General features: G+C 54.2%; 8 protein-coding genes across 8 annotated transcripts; 3 read left to right on the forward strand and 5 right to left on the reverse strand.

The window, feature by feature from the left end:
* Positions 1-39: 39 nt before the first annotated feature.
* On the forward strand, positions 40-1,092 carry PG994_013147 (uncharacterized protein; the record flags this gene model as incomplete). The annotated part of the gene is made up of 3 exons (XM_066864556.1): positions 40-156; positions 267-667; positions 777-1,092. 3 exons carry the CDS (start codon positions 40-42, stop codon positions 1,090-1,092), a joined length of 834 nt encoding a protein of 277 aa, XP_066709517.1.
* A 266-nt stretch (positions 1,093-1,358) lies between these two features.
* On the reverse strand, positions 1,359-3,988 carry PG994_013148 (putative nucleolar protein; the record flags this gene model as incomplete). The annotated part of the gene is made up of 10 exons (XM_066864557.1): positions 1,359-1,904; positions 1,955-1,981; positions 2,040-2,116; positions 2,252-2,319; positions 2,377-2,570; positions 2,638-2,766; positions 2,815-2,888; positions 2,946-3,057; positions 3,116-3,271; positions 3,335-3,988. The coding sequence occupies 10 exons, from the start codon at positions 3,986-3,988 to the stop codon at positions 1,359-1,361; spliced, it is 2,037 nt and encodes a 678-aa protein (XP_066709518.1).
* A 324-nt stretch (positions 3,989-4,312) lies between these two features.
* On the reverse strand, positions 4,313-5,651 carry PG994_013149 (pyruvate formate lyase activating enzyme; the record flags this gene model as incomplete). Its single annotated transcript, XM_066864558.1, has 3 exons — positions 4,313-4,838; positions 4,927-5,236; positions 5,360-5,651. 3 exons carry the CDS (start codon positions 5,649-5,651, stop codon positions 4,313-4,315), a joined length of 1,128 nt encoding a protein of 375 aa, XP_066709519.1.
* A 634-nt stretch (positions 5,652-6,285) lies between these two features.
* PG994_013150 (uncharacterized protein) lies at positions 6,286-7,272 on the forward strand (the record flags this gene model as incomplete). The annotated part of the gene is made up of 3 exons (XM_066864559.1): positions 6,286-6,330; positions 6,387-6,482; positions 6,583-7,272. 3 exons carry the CDS (start codon positions 6,286-6,288, stop codon positions 7,270-7,272), a joined length of 831 nt encoding a protein of 276 aa, XP_066709520.1.
* A 527-nt stretch (positions 7,273-7,799) lies between these two features.
* PG994_013151 (uncharacterized protein) lies at positions 7,800-8,292 on the forward strand (the record flags this gene model as incomplete). Its single annotated transcript, XM_066864560.1, has 3 exons — positions 7,800-7,810; positions 7,893-7,976; positions 8,160-8,292. The coding sequence occupies 3 exons, from the start codon at positions 7,800-7,802 to the stop codon at positions 8,290-8,292; spliced, it is 228 nt and encodes a 75-aa protein (XP_066709521.1).
* Positions 8,293-8,919: 627 nt separating this feature from the next.
* PG994_013152 (Arv1-like family protein) lies at positions 8,920-9,969 on the reverse strand (the record flags this gene model as incomplete). Its single annotated transcript, XM_066864561.1, has 2 exons — positions 8,920-9,371; positions 9,492-9,969. 2 exons carry the CDS (start codon positions 9,967-9,969, stop codon positions 8,920-8,922), a joined length of 930 nt encoding a protein of 309 aa, XP_066709522.1.
* Positions 9,970-10,700: 731 nt separating this feature from the next.
* PG994_013153 (uncharacterized protein) lies at positions 10,701-12,602 on the reverse strand (the record flags this gene model as incomplete). The annotated part of the gene is made up of 1 exon (XM_066864562.1): positions 10,701-12,602. One exon carries the CDS (start codon positions 12,600-12,602, stop codon positions 10,701-10,703), a length of 1,902 nt encoding a protein of 633 aa, XP_066709523.1.
* Positions 12,603-14,008: 1,406 nt separating this feature from the next.
* Positions 14,009-16,426, reverse strand: PG994_013154 (cutinase transcription factor 1 alpha; the record flags this gene model as incomplete). Its single annotated transcript, XM_066864563.1, has 2 exons — positions 14,009-14,087; positions 14,154-16,426. The coding sequence occupies 2 exons, from the start codon at positions 16,424-16,426 to the stop codon at positions 14,009-14,011; spliced, it is 2,352 nt and encodes a 783-aa protein (XP_066709524.1).
* Positions 16,427-17,812: the final 1,386 nt, after the last annotated feature.

Consider the following 17,812-nt stretch of genomic DNA (forward strand, 5'->3'; position numbering starts at 1 on the left):
ACTAGACAAACATCAGCAGCCAAGACTGATCTCTTGAAAATGGGCGACCTTCCGGACTATATGACAGACCCCAACGCTGTGCTGGGGATGTCGATGCTGAATGGCGACACGGCCAGCCACCGGACTATTAGAAGACAAGAAAAGTCTTTGAGCAAAGTAAGTGAAGCAGTCAAAATACCCCCAACAACCCGAGTACTCAGTTCCCCATATCGTCAAATTCTCCTACCGCATCCATGCACCCGGCCGACCACAAGGGCTAACGCCAGTGCGTCCCCCGCACAGCCAAGCAGACCTCCCACGAGCCGGGCAGCCTGCCGGACCTGGTACAGAACCTGGTCAAGAACTGGGAGATCGAGGCCTCGTTCAAGACGAACCTGCGCGACTGGCGGACCGTGGACCCGGACGCCTACACCTTCGCCGCCAACGGGGGGCCGCTCCAGCCCGCCGCGCACATGCTCAAGGCGGGCACGTACAACGCCATCATCGGCGCCCCCAACGCCTGGTACAGCCCCCGCCGCTCCGACCTAGCCTCGAGCCACAAGACCTTCAAGCGCATGATGCCCACGTTTGCCTGGGAGGTCCTCGAGGTCTACGGCGAGCCCCCCGTCGTCGCCTTCAAGTGGCGCCATTGGGGCGAGATGAAGGAGGATTATGTTTCTTTGGATGAGTGAGTCTCTTCTCTCTCTCTCTATCCCCCTTTACCTGTTCCCACTGAACTCTCCTTCTCCTTCCTTCTCTGTAATAACCGAGACTAACATGTTTAAAACCCAACGTAGCAACGGCGAAAAGATCACGGCGAAGGCCCACGGCGGGCCCATCGACATCCAAGGCCTCACTGTGGCCCATTTGAACGACAAGTTCCAGGTCACGAAGCTGGAGACCTGGTTCGACCCCGTCGAGATGTTCCGCCAGATCGCCCCGGAAGGATCGGCCTTGTCGCAGCAATCATCCGCTGTCCTGGCGGGGGCGGCCGCGGGGTGTCCTGTTATGGCAGGCGGCCAGGGCGTATCAAGTGGCGAGGCTGTTCAGGGTGCGGGCGGCAGCGACGAGGCCACTGTTGTATTAGAGGCTGCGACAGGACAACAGCCCTAAACTTGAGGGGAAGATACCAACGTGCATCATCAATCTAGCCCCTATTCCTATGACCCTAGCTCAAGCCCATGATATACATATTCTGTTACATTTAAGACATTGATGGCACGTGCCCCTCGCAGTGCCCAATACATTTATCATATTATTATCACGATACTAGAATGGCGGCTTCCGACCTTGGCTACAATCCCTTTATACATCTTCAAGCGCTGGTCCATCGTGACTCCAGTTCTTAGGGTATCTGTCTATATGCGGACGATTCCTCTTCATGCCTTCTTGGATGCTCCCTTCTTGGATGCTCCCTTTTTGGATGCCTCCTTCATGGATGCCTCCTGTTTGGACGCTTCCTTTTTGGACGCTTCTTTCTTGGGTGCCTCCTTGGACTCTCCCTTCTTGGCCTCCACCTTCTTGGCTACTTCGTCCTTGGGCACATCCTCCATGGGCACGTCCTCCTTGGCCGCTTCCTTCTTGGACTCTTCCTTCTTGGCTACTGTCTTGGCACTATCTGCACGAGGGTTGAAACCCCTCCTGCGCATGGCGTTGTGCTTGGCGCGTTCAATGTAGTCCTGATCCTCTTCCTCGTCGAATCCACCGAAATCGTCTTCCTTCTTGGTACCGTTGGCCTCCTCGTCTTCGTCGAGGATAGGCTGGTGCACATCCATATCGTAATCCTTCTCGACCTTCTCCCGGCCGGTATCCTTGGGCGAAGGACCAACCTTCTGGAACTTGGCAACAAAGAAACCGTCCATGTTTACGGTATGCGGGAAAAACCTCTTCGTCAGCTTGAGACTAGCGTCGAAGTTCTTGCCCATCTGTGGCTGGTCAGCAAATATAGTCATGCATCATGAGTAGAGAAACTTACGTAGCTAGTATAACCTTCTCGGCCGAACTGTTTTCAATAGTCAGTACCAAAGCTTACTTAGAGTAGTCAAGTAGGAATAACTTACGGGAATACCTGTGTCAACTAATTTGACATTTGGGCGCTTACGAAGGGCGTATTGAACGACGGACTCATCCTCATCCACTGATACAAACAGTTAGCACTTGCTTCGTAACCATGCTTTTCGAACCAATCCACGTGACCAACGCGGCTGGGGACATCCTAAGACACCCTTTCCTTTCCATTGGTGAAATTGAATGAACAGGGAGGGAAACTTACCGGTCACACTGCATGTACTGTACACAATAACACCACCTGTTTTGCTAGCATGATTCACCGAGTCGATACTAGAGTAATTACAAGTTAGAAATAGAGGTTGAACATATTCTTGGGATGAGACTTACGCTGCCAGCAGAAGCTGTTTCTGGAGATGAGGAAGCGTTATGAAATCCTTTTCTGCACGGCTGGTCTTGACGCTGGGATCCTTGGAGATAACGCCTGTTCCTGAGCAGGGAGCGTCCAGGAGAACCCGATCAAAGCCTCCCATGACGCGGGGGAACTCCTTGGCATCGTAGGTGCAGACAATGGTGTTCCTCACCTATGCTACGTTAGCAAATGCACTCATCGCGTACCTCGTTGCATCGTTTGCATCGTTCCCAACTTACTCCTAGACGATGGATGTTACCAATAAGACCCTTGGCACGCGCCTTGTTGGGATCGTTGGCGAAGACAACACCGGTGTTGTTCATCATCGCGGAACAGTAAGTGGTCTTTCCTCCGGGAGCCGAGGCCATCTAAACAGTGTAAGTCATTTGTAACCAATCCGACTCTGGACAACGTACATCAAGGACTCGCTCGTTCGGCTGTGGCTGCAAAGCCATGACTGGTAGGAAAGAAGAGGCTGCCTGAAGGATATCTAGGAAACCAATTAGTGATCACAATGATCCCAAGTTCGAAATCAGAGTAGACTCACAATGACCTGAGAGGTATTCGGGAGTAGCTCCCAGGGGTACGGTTGTGTCGAACACTTGGAGGCCAACTTTGGACCATTTGCCAACAGGTTCGAGTGTAACTCCACGGTTGATCTGTTCACTTTATGAGCCAATTGTAATCCAATCTGGTCGCGAATGGAATTGAAAATACCAAAGCCTGAGCGAGTTCTCTCCGGTGCGTCTTCAGCGTATTTGTGCGGATAACGACGGGACGCGGCGTCTCGTTGGCTTCGAAGAAGGCAAAGGCCTCTTGCGGCGGGAACAGATTCCACAGCTTCTCGGCCATGAAGGGGCTGTAACCGTAGTACTACCGATCGCATGTTAGCGTTTGGCCGTCAAATGGTTGTGATGAATGGTGGCTGTTGCTTACGGCCGAGATATCCTTCAGAACCTGTGCCGTGTACTCTGCTCGGGAGCGGCCTGGCTCGGCCAGTTTGGAGAAGTCGCCCAGAATTCTTATCACATCGTTGATGCGCGAGCGCAGCAGCTGAAGATCGGGCGCAAGCATCGACAGAGGCTTTCCACCTTCCTCCTCATCGGCAAAGACATCCTCGCCGCCGATGTTGGTTTGTATCGCTGCCTCTTGCAACTCGGCCTCGGCAGCCTGTGCCTCCTCTTCCAACTGCTGGTCGAGTTTTCTCGTGAGGCCCTCGATGTTGGCGGCGGTCAGGCGCTCCTCTCGGTCCGAGTCGTCGTCCTCATCGTCGGAGAAGAGGAACTCCTTCTTCTGTTGTTGCTGCTGCAGCTGTTGCTCCTCTTCATCCGAGTCGAAGACGGAATCCTCGTCGAAGCCCTCGACCTCGAGCTCGGACCCGATTCCGTCTACGTCGAACTCATCCTCGTCATCCTCGTCCAGCGCGGGCTTGGTAGCCTTCTTCTGCTTTTTCGCAGGCGCAGGGTCGGCCTTGGCGGTTGCGGTCTTGCGCTTCTTGGCCGCGGGAGCTCCCTCTTTTCTGGGGTGAGACTTCTGTGTGAGTTCAATATCACCACGCTGCTTTCTCTTCATGCGACGACCGGAACCCATTTTGAAGGTTGTTTGCTGAAACAATTGCTTTGTAGAATCGGCGTGATGGGAGTGGTATTATGCTGCTACTACGGCGCCCTCGCAACTTTTTTGCTGGATAAAAATCCTTATCTCTAATCGTAGTGGAGCACAGGGACCGCCCAACCCCACCAAGCCGATCGCCTATCATTTCTTCCTAAGCTCAGCCCCAGCCATACAATAACCCCCCCCTGTAAGTACCTAGTCAATTGTTCTTACGCAGTCGGGTCGACCATAGTAGGACCCCTTCAGTAGGCATCTAGGTTATCTCAACCTACGGATATGGGCTTGTTTGATACCTGCACCTTAGATAGCGAATCCATCGTGTTTAGGCGGATCGTTGAACCTCCATAGTCCTACCCGCTCCGCTGCCTTTCTCACGCCAGACACTTCTTGTTCTGTGACCGGCCGGTTGATCTCTGCGTATCTGACATCCTGAGTCTCACTATCTGTGACCACCTCGTGTTGCACGCCGCCGGGCTCTGTGACCTGCGGCGGCCGCCGCTGCCGTTCTTTCTTCGGCTTGCCCACGTGGGCTGCGGGGCGGTATTGTTCCATAATGTTGACGAACACGTCCTTGGAGACGTGGTCGGCTAGGAACCCCATGATCTCCTCCGCCTCGGCCTCCTTTCCGGGCATGACGAGGTGACGGACCAGAAGACCCCTTTTCGCGATGCCGTCGCCCGTGAAACAGAGGTCGCCCACCTGTCGGTGCATCTCCCGTATGCTCTCACGGGCGACTGCTGCGTAGTCGTCCGCCTTCAGTAGCCGCCTCGAAGCATTTTTAGACCATACCTTGAAGTCAGGCAAATAGATATCCACTAGTCCATCCCTATTTCCGTTCATGGGGTCAATACTGCGTGGCTCAAGTGCTGTCTTCTATCTCTCAAGGAAGCTGCGAATTTCGAAAATCCACTTACATGAGTTCAAGTGAATCGAGGGAGTCAAAGGCCGAGGTGTTGTAAACGATGGGCAGCGTCAGACCCATATCCCGCGCCGCTAGTATTGAGAGGGCGACTTGAGGGGCCACATGTTCGGGAGTGATCAGGTTGATGTTGTGCACTCCTCCCGTATCTTGCAATTTGATGTACCACTCGGCCAGCTGTTCTGGCGTCAGGTCAAAGCCGTTGCGTTGATGCGTAATGTCGTGGTTCTGACAGAAGGTACAGCGAAGATTGCAGCCAGAAAAGAAGACGGAGCCGCTGCCGTTGTGCCCCTGAATGCAAGGTTCTGTTCATGACTTGTCAGCATAAATCCGCGGAAAGCCAGGATTGTACGATCGGTCTGGTGTAGTGTTTGTGTATCTGTGTCTATAGACCGACCTTCTCCGAAGTGTGGTGCAATCACATTGACTTTGACGTCCGCTCCAATAAAACACGCCTGTCGTCTCATAGCGGTTGACCCCACACAACCGGGGACACAAGTTGCAACTACTAAGGTGGGCATAGGCCCGGGAGCGTTTCTTGGATGCCTCAACACTCGAGAGGAGTTGATATAGCGGGATGTAGTCATCGAGCAGGAAGGGAGGCGCCAAGTGAAGGGACCTTCTCGGCTGTCTCGCTACTACCTGCCGGAAGTATTGCAGCCGTGGCGCTCGCGCCAAAGACTGCTGCGGCCAGCGCATCAGGGCCATACTAGAAAACATGATGAAATATCGAGTCACATGGCTGGACGTGCCTCTATGGGGACAGCTGGCGGCAGGGCAGCCTCTTGTTTCAAGCGAAACGCTGAGGCCGTTGAGGCGATTGATATGTCGTCGCAGTTACGTTATCAAGCCGAACAGCGAATCGCCCGGCAATGACAGCTGGCCGAGCGCGGTATCCGGGTGAGACGGCAAGGCTTTGGGGAACTGTGGAACTGTTGTTAATTGACTCAGCCGGGTGAACCTTTTGCCAATTTGTCAGCGCTAAACAAGATACAAGTATATGATTTCATTATAATTATAATTGTGATGTTTATTAGAACTGCCCTGACGCTGGTGTAAGGGATCCCGATCGTGGATCGGCTAGTCCGCTAGTTGCGGGGTCAGGGTGGGATATCAGTCACTAAAGTGAGGAGCATGTATGTCAAGATAGATGAGAAACTCGCCGAAAAATTTCTAACGAGGTCTATCGATATATAAGTATCCCAGACATCCCCTAAACTGCCTGAGCTTTGTCATCTTCCTCTTTTGATCATAGTTACATATCACGAATTATAGCAGAAATATACACGGACTTTCACCCTGACCAATCCCCACCAATTTATCAAAGCACACGGCATCCTGTTCATCGTACAAGATGGCTTCCCAAGTGTTCTGGATCGGCCTCGGGAACATGGGTCGGGTGAGTACAATTCTCATACCCAGATCACTTCAAACATGACTAACATGAGTTCCTAGGGCATGTCCAAGAATCTGGCAGAGAAAGGGTCGCTCGACAAGCCGTTGCTGGTCTACAACCGGACCAAGAAGCGAGCGGACGACCTGGTCGCGAAGGTAGGCTCGGACAAGGCGGTGGCAACCGACTCAGTCGAGGACGGCGTGAAAGCGTAGCCACATCATCTTCACCTCCCTCAGCAACGACAAGGCCGTCGAGGAACTGTACGCGCCTATACTCAAGTCCGGCGACCTCCAGGGCAAGCTGTTCGTAGAGACCTCCACGATCCATCCCGACACCACCGAGCGCCTCGCCAAGTCGCTCACCGACGCCGGGGCCGAGTTCGTGGCCAGCCCCGTCTTTGGCGCCCCGGCCGCCGCCGACGCTGCGCAGCTGATCTTCGTGCCGGCGGGTCCGAAATCATCCATCCATAAGCTGCGCCCCTTCATCCAGGGCGTCATGGGCCGGGCCGAGATCCCGTTTGACGACAAGCCCTACGGCAGCGCGCTGAAGCTCAAGCTGATCGGCAACACGTTCGTACTCAACATGGTGACGCAGCTCGCCGAGGCCCTGACGTTGGCCGAGAAGTCCGAAGTGGGCATAGCGCCGGTCAAGCAGTTTGTCGACTTGTTCGTTGGCGGCCCTTGGTCCGCATACGGCGAAAGAATGATCCAAGGCGTATACCACAAGATAGACGAGCCCCTTTTCTCGGCCGATAACGCCATCAAGGACGCCTCTCACGCCCTTGATCTCGGACAGAAGGTCGGCGTTGAGCTCAAGAACGCAGAAACCGCCAAGGAATACGCACAGGACGTGGCCAAGCACGCAGGCGGAGAGAAGGGCGACATCGCTGGAATATATGGCGCGGTGCGTCGGAGGGCAGGCCTGAAATACGAGAATGATGCATGAAAAGCAACAGGGGCCACGGTGTATGTTTGTTCTATTTGACCTGATTCTGAGTTCTTTTTCCAACTTCCAAATTCCTGAGTGAAGAAGAGATTGCTACTATACGAGGTAGTTACATGTATTCATAAACAGAAATCGGAAGATTGGTAGGTAGGTATATACAAATTGTTCCATTTAGAGACGAATAGTGAGTGAGTGTAGGTGCTATCTTAGCTGTAGGCTAGCTGTAGGTACTTCAAGCTGTATGTACTTCAAAGTAGCAGGGGTTTGGGCCTATGACTAAGCCGCTCCGGGAGTGCTTGGCGACCGTCGATTGCAACGACCTCCTGCTCCTGCTCCTGCCGCAGCGCAAGGCCGCAGCTCCCAATCCACTAGCAGCCGAATAGCTCTCAAACGACGTCGTCAACAATCCGAGTCGCCTCATCCAAATCCGCCATATCTCTCACTCTTCTCACTCTTCCCTTCTCTCCTTTCATTCCAGGCGCAACCCATACACGTTTTGCATTAGATAAAAAAAGACAACATCTACCATGGCTCAAGGGTAAGTTTCCATCTGCTGTTGCTCCGAGCGAATACCTGCCTAGCTGGTACATATAGCTAACCCAAACGCTGCACAACGACAGGTACAGCGTCTTTATTGGCGCCATCATCGTGGCCGCCTTCTGCGCCGCCGCATGGTTCCTGGCACCTAAGGGCGAGAACCAGACGTGAGTTTCCGCTCCCTCACACTCTCGCATTTGCTTTCCCGATGTTCAATCAATCAATCGCAATTCAACTGCCGTCTGCCTCCATACACCCGAAACAACCATCACCCCTACCGGTGGCCTGCCATGTGCGCGAAATGGAAAACGAACTTGGTCTTTGCTGCTAACCGTACAAACCCCCATTAGAACTTGGCGCTCCTCCCTAATCATCGCCTTCGTCGCCTGCTACTTGATGTGGTTCATCACCTTCATGGCGCAACTCCACCCGCTGATCGAGCCGAGATCGAGCACCGTACGGGCGGGCTACGAACACGAATAGAATGGAGACGAGGGGTTACATATCAGCAATACGAGGATGGGGAAGGCTTGCGAGTATACTAGGACAAGCTTGTAAGAGAGCGAGAGGAAACTGAAAGGGCGCTGGCTTTTTGAAACCTGGGCCTTTCCACGATGTTGGGGAAAAACGGGGACAACAACGGCTTTTGGCCCGCCTTAGATATCGGAAGAAGACGTATGGGGGAAGCAATGTCTGCGGGAAGATACGAAGAAGAAAGGGAGGAGACGAGCGAAGCCGGCGGTATGGACGAAAGGCATTCATCGGAATAGCCTGCCACGCCCTTGTATTACCAGTGTCCTTCTCAGTCATCATCAGCAGCGGTAGTATTGCAGTGCTTCCTCGCTCGCATCTACCGCCCAGCTTGTTTACGTGTGTCATAGTCATCGGCGTTTTGGGAAAGAAGGGAGGGATTTGCGGGCTGTTGCTAGTTCATCTTGAGGAGCAGAAATCATAAAATCCGAACCTGGCCACACAGGCTGGGACTGTACAGTCATATCTAATCGTTTGCTAAAGGCCGCGTCTGTGTACAGCCAGCGTCCCATGTAATCTTTGATGCATGTCGTTATGATGCCTTTCGTTAATTCTCATGTTATATTCATTACAAGACTGTCACCAGGCCAGCCGCCCCGCCCACTCCTTGACCACCTCCATGATAGCCCTCCCATCCGCCGCGACGGCGCTCTCGCTGACACTGTCGACGCCCTCGAGCCCGACGACCCAGAGGATGGCGCGCCCGACGATCCAGCGGGCGACGGCGCCCGCGGCGGCCAGGACGAGGGCGACGGGGTAGCCGCAGTCGAGCAGGATCTTGAGGGCCTCGACGTTGTTCAGGACGACGGCCCAGCCGAGGCTGCGCGCGGCCGCGGGCACGTCGTAGTCCCAGATGACCATCAGGATCGGGAACAGCTTGGTCGAGCTCGACACCAGCAGCGCCGTCGACACCGAGTTGGGCCGCGTGTACGTCCGCAGCAGGCCCAGCTGGTTCAGCGGCGACAGCGGCGACGACGTCAGGAACCGGATCGAGACGTGGAAGGCTAGGGTCGAGCAGGTGCAGAGTATGACTAGAGAGGGTAGTAGGGTTAGTCATTAGATTAGACTCGTGAGGGCGTTCAAGTATATGTGCTGTGATACTGCAGCAACGAGGGGCGCGTAAGAATAAGTATGAGAGGGGTGGCGCATACGGAAGAACATGTACTGAAAGACAATGGGCTGCTGCGCAAGCGAACCAAGGTTGCTCCCGACAATCTGGTGTTGCAGCTCGTCTCCCCCAGCAGAGCCCGCAGCCGTGATAGTCCCCGCCGCAGTGCCCGCCGCCGACGACGGGGCCGAACCCGGCACCGTCTGCTTCTCGATGCGGGCCCAGGTGAGGTAGACGTCGAAGAGCAGCAGCAGGGTGCCGAGGCGGACGATGGAGGGGTCGAACTGGTCGCCCTCGCGCATGAGTGTGTTGTGCAGCAGGTGGCGGTAGACCTGTGGCTTGATGAGGACGAGGTCGATGAAGAGGACGACGAAGTCGTGCTCGACGTACTTGTCGCAGAAGCGGCCGCAGTTCTTGCACACGGTCAGCCGGATGTTATGGCCGCTCGACGGGTCGCCCGCGCCCGAGTACTGCGTCCATAGCGTCTTGACCGGGTGCCGGCACTCGATGCAGATGGGCATGATGTTTGTCGGTGGTTTCTTTTGCGCCGTGGGGTTCGTTCGTTTGTTGCGCCGCGCCTGTCGCGACAAGACTAATCGTGTTTCCTCGTTGATTTATTTGTAAACCCGCTCAGCTCATTCATATAAGCTTCATCGCAGCAATCGTGTGTCGCAAGTTGCCGATGAGGCAGGCAGGTTGATAGCGGCGTATTTGAAGAGTCGCAAGTTGGTTGGAATATGCACTACTCCGTACAACCTAAGTTTAATCAAGTCCAAATCCAGCCGCCTGGACTCCGGGCCATTGACCAGGGCATCCCTCGCTAAAAGTGGACCGCCGATGGCTTCCCCCTCTAGGCCCATGGCCGGAGGGATACGATCTAGGGTAAAGGATGCGGCAGTCATTGATTGGTATACGAAACTGGGTAGGATAGGCGAATACATGGCTTTGGTATTGATGGATCTATATTGAATAACATGTAAAACATTCCTGCTCTCCTAACACCCTCCAACGCCCAGTAAAGACACACTTTGGTATGTTGTTGAACGTTTGACCCGGCTTCTGCTGCTTGCTCTCCTCATCCATGATTCCATGCTCTCTATATACAAAAAGGCCCATCAAAGTCGGTAAATTCGATATGTCGTATCAGCACCAGCAACGCCCGAAATGCAAATAGCCAACGGTCCGAATACTGCTCTCTTTCAGGCCGAGCCCGTTGTGCATCATCGATGGGTAAAGATACAGTAACAGCGCTTCAGTCGTCCTTTTTGTCTTTCACCACTGATGTTGTTGAGCGGCCCCTGATCGTACCTTCGCCGTCATTCCTCGCCGAGGTGCCAACGTAGCCCGAGTTCAACAAGTTTGTCTCTGGCATACGCAGTGGTGTCCTAGGTCTCCCATCATCACTGTTGGTGTCGGTCAACTCAATAAGATCCAGGTCTTCCGCCGGCCTCCTAGTGGAACTCAGCCGGGGCGTGGATGGCCGCTTTGCCCATGCGCCTCGCAACCACGTCTCGACTGTCGCTGCTGCTTGTTCCAGGCCCATGCCCTGCTTTGAAGTCATTGCATTTGTATCGCGGCCGTCCTCAAACGGACTTTCCACGATCCCCGTAGCATCGTCGGTCTTCGTGTTATTGAACCCCCAATGGGCTGATTCCGACCCCATCACCGACATGGAGGGCATAGAGTCGATGTTGAAACCCTTGGGAAGCCTTTTGTTAACCCAGGTGTTGAGAGAGTCTTTGGCCGGCCCGGGAGCTCGTGTACTCCTACCCATTGTACCAACGCCTCCAGGTCTCCGCATCCAGGCCGGCGCCCCGTCACTAGGACCTACTAGGCTGTTTCCCCTGCTCCTGCCGGTAGATGACGAAGCCCCGAAGCTGCCCGCAGGAGGACGCTGCGCGCCACTTATCGAGCTCTGTCTCCGCGAGGACCAGTCGCCAGGGCTATCTATAGCAGGCTCGCTGGAACCTCCTGTAACGCCGCGAGACAGGTCGAGAGACTGGCGTGGCGAAGAGAAGGCGGATACGGTGCGTACGCTCTTCTTCCGCCGCGGAGGGAAGAAACCCACTGCCCGCCTTGGTACTCTTACGATCTCCACGGCGTTGTCAACACCATCAATCTTTACCCATCGTACATGTGTCCAAGGTTGATCCTCTTTGGGGAGCGATTGGCTTTTGGCCTTTTGTGGATTAAAGGAGTCCTCGTGGAGTGAACGCTCATTGGGCCAACTATCCGCCATTCCACTCTGTATGGAGCTCTCTGGCTGCGGTGTTGTTGCCAGATGGTCTACTTTTCGGTTGAAGTAATTGGGGGCTTCGCATGGTCGGCCCTTGACCTCGCAAGCGTCTACGGGTATCATCAAATGTTTGCGGACTTGGATGTTATCCCGGGCCCAGAGGCCGTTCGTTTTCCTGAAAGCGTGATCTTGGCACCTATATCGGAGGATGAGGCCGGCGTATGTGTCGGTTGGCAGCACATGGTGTAGATAGACCAACTGATCCTCCACGGCCTGCTCGCTTTGGGTGCCGGCCAAGTTTTCGTCTGAATTGCGCCTCTTGAATTTGCCAGTCACGTCTAGACCCCCATTCACACCTTCGTAGCTCTCTAGAACGCTCGCGGTCTTCCTGGCTTTGAGGGCCGCCTCTCTCTCCGCGAGGGATCCCGCAGCGATATCTTCGGCCTTTGGTCGCCCCGATTTCGTCGGTGGTGATGGTCCCCAGTTATCGGGCAGGTTGCGACTAGCATTTTTGCTGCCATTGGCGCCGAGCGTTTTCCACGCCGACTTCTGCCGAGATTTGCCAGCACTCCTGCTGTTTGGCTGCGACGACTCGCTATTGTAACCGCTCTCGCCACCGGTAAGAATAGAAGACGCAAGCTCTTGGACAGATGCCCAGCTAGGCGCCCACTGGCCATCGAGTAGACCCTTGCTGAAGGACGAAGTGACAGGACTCGATCGGCCGCTTGCGGTGAGCTTGCTCGTGCTGAGCCGGGTTACCGGAAGGGGGCTGATACCACCACTGGGAGCAGGACTGAGGCGGGGAGAGGAGCGAGAGGCCAGCGGATTCGAGGAGGCATCGTTGGCGCTGGGTCCCCGACGATTGCGTGGCCGTGACTCTCCATCGACGCCGGCAGGCATCAGAGCCGTGGATGACATGGAGCCCGCATTCTGGGGTGGAAGTAGACCGGGCTGGAGGCGGGGCCATGGTCCGTCAGATTGATTCTTAGGGGCAAATCGGTTGCGCCGACGGGGGCTTTTCCAGGCCAGCAAGGCGATTTGCTCGTGTCCGCGCGAAGCGGGTGGAATGTAGATGCAGTAGGTGCATCAAAGCTGTGTCACGTCGATGCCGGATGATAGTGACATTTATTAAGTAGGATTGGAGCCTCGAGCGGCCGGTAAATAGTGGTCAAGCGGATCTAATTGGGAGCCCAAATCGAAGTGGTTCGCATGTGGAGGCTCGAGAGTTGGTAAAACGTGGTTTGAAGCCCGAGGGTTGTGTCTGTGAAAGGACAACGAATTGGTGGTATTACCGTCTGGAGGTTGGCAGTTGGGGGTGCCGAATGTGGCCTTATCGCAACGAACGCCCGTCTTAGTCCAAGCCTGACGCCTGTAAAGATACTTTACCCAGGTAGGTATTTCAGTTTGGACACAAAGGAACAGACAGTTGACAGTAAGCAAGTAGGTATACAGGACAGAATCCGTTCAAATGAATTGCCTGCCAGTTCTGTTTTTCGTTGTCCGTCTGTCTTGCTCAATGGGATTGATGGAAGAGAACAAACATACCACCAGGTCCTGCAGGTAACACCACATTGGAACATTGAACTTGTCCCAGCGCAGTAATGGCAGGGCCGGAGGTAGGTACGTAACACGCTTAGCCGACCACCGACCGACTGGATGGAGTATGCATGCGTGGGCAACTTGGATTCCAGTCTTACGTACCCCCCTTTCACCATTGACCATTGATTTCAGTATGGCCCTTGCAGCTCTTCATCATGGTCCAGGGTCATTCACGGCCGGTTTCACGTCCACCGCCCAATCAACTCTTCAGATGTTCCAGTGCCGCCTCCGCTTGCCAATCATGCTCGACCCCACCACCCACCATTCTGCTCCCTGTCAATCAATCCAGTTACCTAACAAATGTCAGCTGCAAGTTTGGCTATGTACTTGAGCATAATGATATGATGGTTGAGGTTCCCGGAACCCAATCTCCAATCTCCAGACTCCTCCTACTACGTAATTGGCAAGTCTTAATTACTGCAAGATAATCTGTCCGTGATGCTCTCTTTTCTTATGGAAAGCTTGTTGGTATTGTGAAACAACCACCTGGACTTAACAGATCAGATATACCGATGTGGAAGTTGGACGTGAGCGGAAAAACCCATGTGTTCGTTTTGGATATACACACTTGACCATCGGCAGCAATATAACACACATCTCTTCCATTCATGCCATGATGCCTGCTTGAGAACGAGCCTCGTAGGGTTTGTGCAGTGGCCATCAACATGAAGCTATAATGGTACATTTTTCATGTGCATCGTCAATGACCTTTTCCCCTTCTCGACTCACGCTCCAGCATTCCCAAGTCCCAGATCTAGGTTGCCTAAATTCACGTCGTTGCCGTTGATACCGAAGAATTGGAACCTGGAGAAAAAATATTGGTCAGTCGAACCACTCAATGGCCATCAACAAATTACAAAAGGCACTCACCAGTCCTCGACATTCAGCGTAGCTGGTACTGGCTGTCCCGTTGCAGATCCTGTACTCCAGCTGTCGCTTGGACTATGGCCATCCGGTAGGCCACCATCATGCTGCCACATTTGTCCCGGCTGCCCTTGGAATTGTCCCATGTTGGGCTGCAGCATGCCGTCTGCCTGACCTGGGCTTCCACTCATCCCTTTGCCTGCTGCCGAACTGCTGCGCTGCTGATGTGGCGGCTGCTGTTGCGATTGATGGTGGTGCTGTGCCGGTGGCTGTTGTTGCTGTTGATGTTGCTGGTACTGGCCACCTTGGCTCGGCATTTGTGACATTCCCTGGAACTGTGCCATTATGTTGGGATCCAAGCCTTGATTTGCCTGGGGAGGCGAGACTTGGGGAAACTGAGGTATGGTTGTATTTTCCGGGAAAAGTTGATCGGGCTGGAAGTTCTCCCATATCGACTGCGACAGGTTCGGCGAATTTCGAGTCACGAGATACAAATCCGGAGGTGTGGCAGGAACCGAGAAGGAAGGGTTAAACGGCGTAGCCGGTCTGGTGTGTGGTCGACTGTGAGTACCACCCATGAACGTATCTCCTGGTCGTGCATTGGGCGATGCCACGGGCGGCCCCATGTGGCTCTGATGCATATCGCCCTTTTGCGTTTGCGCAGGTGTCTGAGGCCTTGATCTCTCGTACGACTCTTGCTGCGTTGGCGTGCTCACGCTGAAATCGATGGCCATCTCATCGTATTTCCTCTTGGCTGCTTCTGCCGATCTCATCTGCTGCTGTTGCTGCTGCTCCAGCTGATTGAAACTCTGCTGCGCCTTGCGGTGCCGCTTGCCTGCAGCTTTCTGTAGCCTCTCCTCAAGTGACCTATTCCCAAGGATGGACTCGAACAGCGTATAAATCATCTTGCCTACCAGCCACACTTTCGAGACTTCCTTGAGAGCACCCATGCATGTCCGGATCCGGTCATGCGTGACCTGCTGGATTGACGGAACAGGAGACCGCATCTGGTATACATGCATAATGAGCGCCGAGAACAAGCTGTAATTGACGAAAGCTGGGCAATAACGAAGCTCGTCATGAGCCGACAGGTTCTCGATGATGGACGTTATCATACCCGCCGCTTGGAATGCGATGTTCCGGGAAGGATATGACGAATCGTCGGGATATCTGAAGCCGTGATTATTGTTAGGGGGCATGTGCGCCCGGTGTAGCAGGCAGAGGGTGGTGTAATAATTCGAATGGAGCAAAGCGCTCCAGAAATGATGTCTTGGCATCTCCCAGTAGATGATCTTCGGGCAGTTTTGCAACCAGTCGGCCAGCGCCATGTCACTGTGGGTAAGATCGATGGCATTGCGCTGGCGTCCCTTCGAGGCTACCGAGTATTGCTGTGATAGCACCAAGCCCATGATCTCGCAAAGCTTGACATATTGCAAGAAGAATTGGACATGGATGGGATCAGGTGGGAAGCCGCTCGCATGATCAGCTTCGTCCTCGACGAAGTCGTCCTCAGTAAGCATTTCCACATCCGAGTCATCCAAGTTGATATGAACTGGACGTCCAAGGGCCACAGCAACCGATCGATCCCTCGTAAACAATGTCCACCAGATGCGCTTCCAGAGTCGTTTGTCTGCCTTGCTGAGTTGAGAGCTCTCCACACTTCGGTGCATACCGGACCCCTGAGCTACAATGGTCGCGACACGGCTCCAGTAGAACACATTCTTGGTAACATCTTCCGGTCCCTCCCAGTACCAACCCATCAGAATCAGTGACTGGACGATAGTCACGCGATCATCTTCGTAATTGGCGTCATAGAGCGCTTTGGCGCGCTTGTAAAATGTCAGCGCGGCGGGAGTTGTAGAGCCATTTGCGTCCATCAGTTGCGGGTTATTGCAGACTCGTGAACCGGCGAGCAGAACAGCCTGCAAAAGTAGAAGCGATGGGGGGTTCTTTGGATCTCGGTACTGTCTCATGAAGCGGCTATGGTTGATGACTGGGACAATGGGGTGAACCCATCGGAAGTAGGCCTCGATCAGTTCGTCGCATAATGACCTCGGAGGAAGGAGAAATGCGCCGCGCTGGTGTAGAATGTCGATCTCGATGTTGTCCAATTCCGTCAGTCGGGCCCTGGATCCCCTCACATTGTCGGGCAGTGGGTAATGGACAACATCGGAAGAACCTTGGCGGTCGTGGACCAGGAGGGTGAGGTTGGATGACTCTCCGAGGAAGGCAACTCGTCCGGCTTCTGTGATGGGCGCTCTGGTGAACTTCGGCTTCATGACTAGATTTAAAAAAGTATCGTTGTCAACCTCCTCTTTCCTCGCTTGGGCTTCGGTCAAAGTCGTTGCTGGTGTACCTTCCGACGAGTGGTATACTGCTGGTCTGGCTTGGAATGTGGACGAGGAGCCAGCCGCAGCAGCCGGCGAGCGGTCTTCGACATTATCGCCTCGTTCGCTTGTTTAGTCGCGCATTAGCTGTTTATCCCATGCGCAGATTATACCTGGAGAGTTGGACCAGCCTACCTATCCGAGTCCCTACCGGTGGTACTCGTTCCCGCCGTCTTTTTCCTCTTGGGCGCTGGGATCTTGCATTCGATCTGAAAAGCTACGCAGTTCGTGCAAGGGACGCCCACTGTAATTATTGGTGATCAGCGCACGCCTTCCTCACACAAGATATATCAAGTCCGAATAGAGCGATACAATGAATCAAAAGAGTTGAGTAGCCAACGGGTGGGTGCGCAAGAAGACGCGACCTCGCCGCACGATTCGCTTCTATAATTATATAGTGGGAGGGGAGAGCAGGAAGGGACAGCGAGCGACAGAAGGGGATGCGGCTCGGCAGCAAGAACAAAACGAGATAAGACTTACACGAAGCAGCGTCGCATCGAACCTTCCGAGCATGGCATGTCTATCAAGAAACCAAAGTGTTAGGCCGCATTTGCATAGTAACATGGTCGTGGGTGGTGGCTGTTGGCGGGATGCTGATAGGTTGCGCTGGGTACGAAGCCCGAGATGCCTCGGCACGATTTTGATCGAGACCCAGATAAAGGGCAGATAAAGCAACCCGCGTCCTCAACCTAAAAAAAAAGAGGGAGAGACTCGAAAACAAACATACCTCACAGGCTCGAGATGCACGTTGTCTTGAATCGCAGAAGGCAAATGAAATTGTCAGCAACGCCGTTACTGCATACACATATATCCAAAGACTTGGAGGGGGAGGTGGTTGCGAACCTGCGAAAGCTCAAGCTGTTCTGAGCGTTGATCTGTTGCGAGTTGGGAGCTCCTCCTCCCAAAGAACCGCCATTCTGACTAGACTGTTGCGGCGAGTGGGATTTAGGGCCTCCAGAATCTCCCGTCGACATTTCCGAGTCCATTTTCGCGGTCGCCTGTACCTCCAGAGCCATACGACTTCACCATTCGGAAGAGAGTCGTCGTCGCCGTCGCCCGCCCGCCGTTCGCGTGACTCTCGTTGTGGGTGTTGTCGCCTGAGTAGCCCGATGGCCCGATTGAGATCGCAATCGATGGAAGAGAAAAGAAAGCCGGGAAAGAGCCTGGTGAACCGAAGGAGTGTTTGCACTACGCGAACGAGAGATGCGCCAACGTCTTGTTTCCCAATCTCTTGGTCGTCCTGTGCTTGACTTTGCGCCAGGCAAGGTTTCGTGTGCT

The sequence above is a fragment of the Apiospora phragmitis genome (assembly GCF_038363925.1).
Source record: "Apiospora phragmitis strain CBS 135458 chromosome Unknown utg000011l:1.0-3236445.0:1.0-3240683.0, whole genome shotgun sequence".
Classification (NCBI taxonomy): Eukaryota; Fungi; Ascomycota; class Sordariomycetes; order Amphisphaeriales; family Apiosporaceae; genus Apiospora; species Apiospora phragmitis.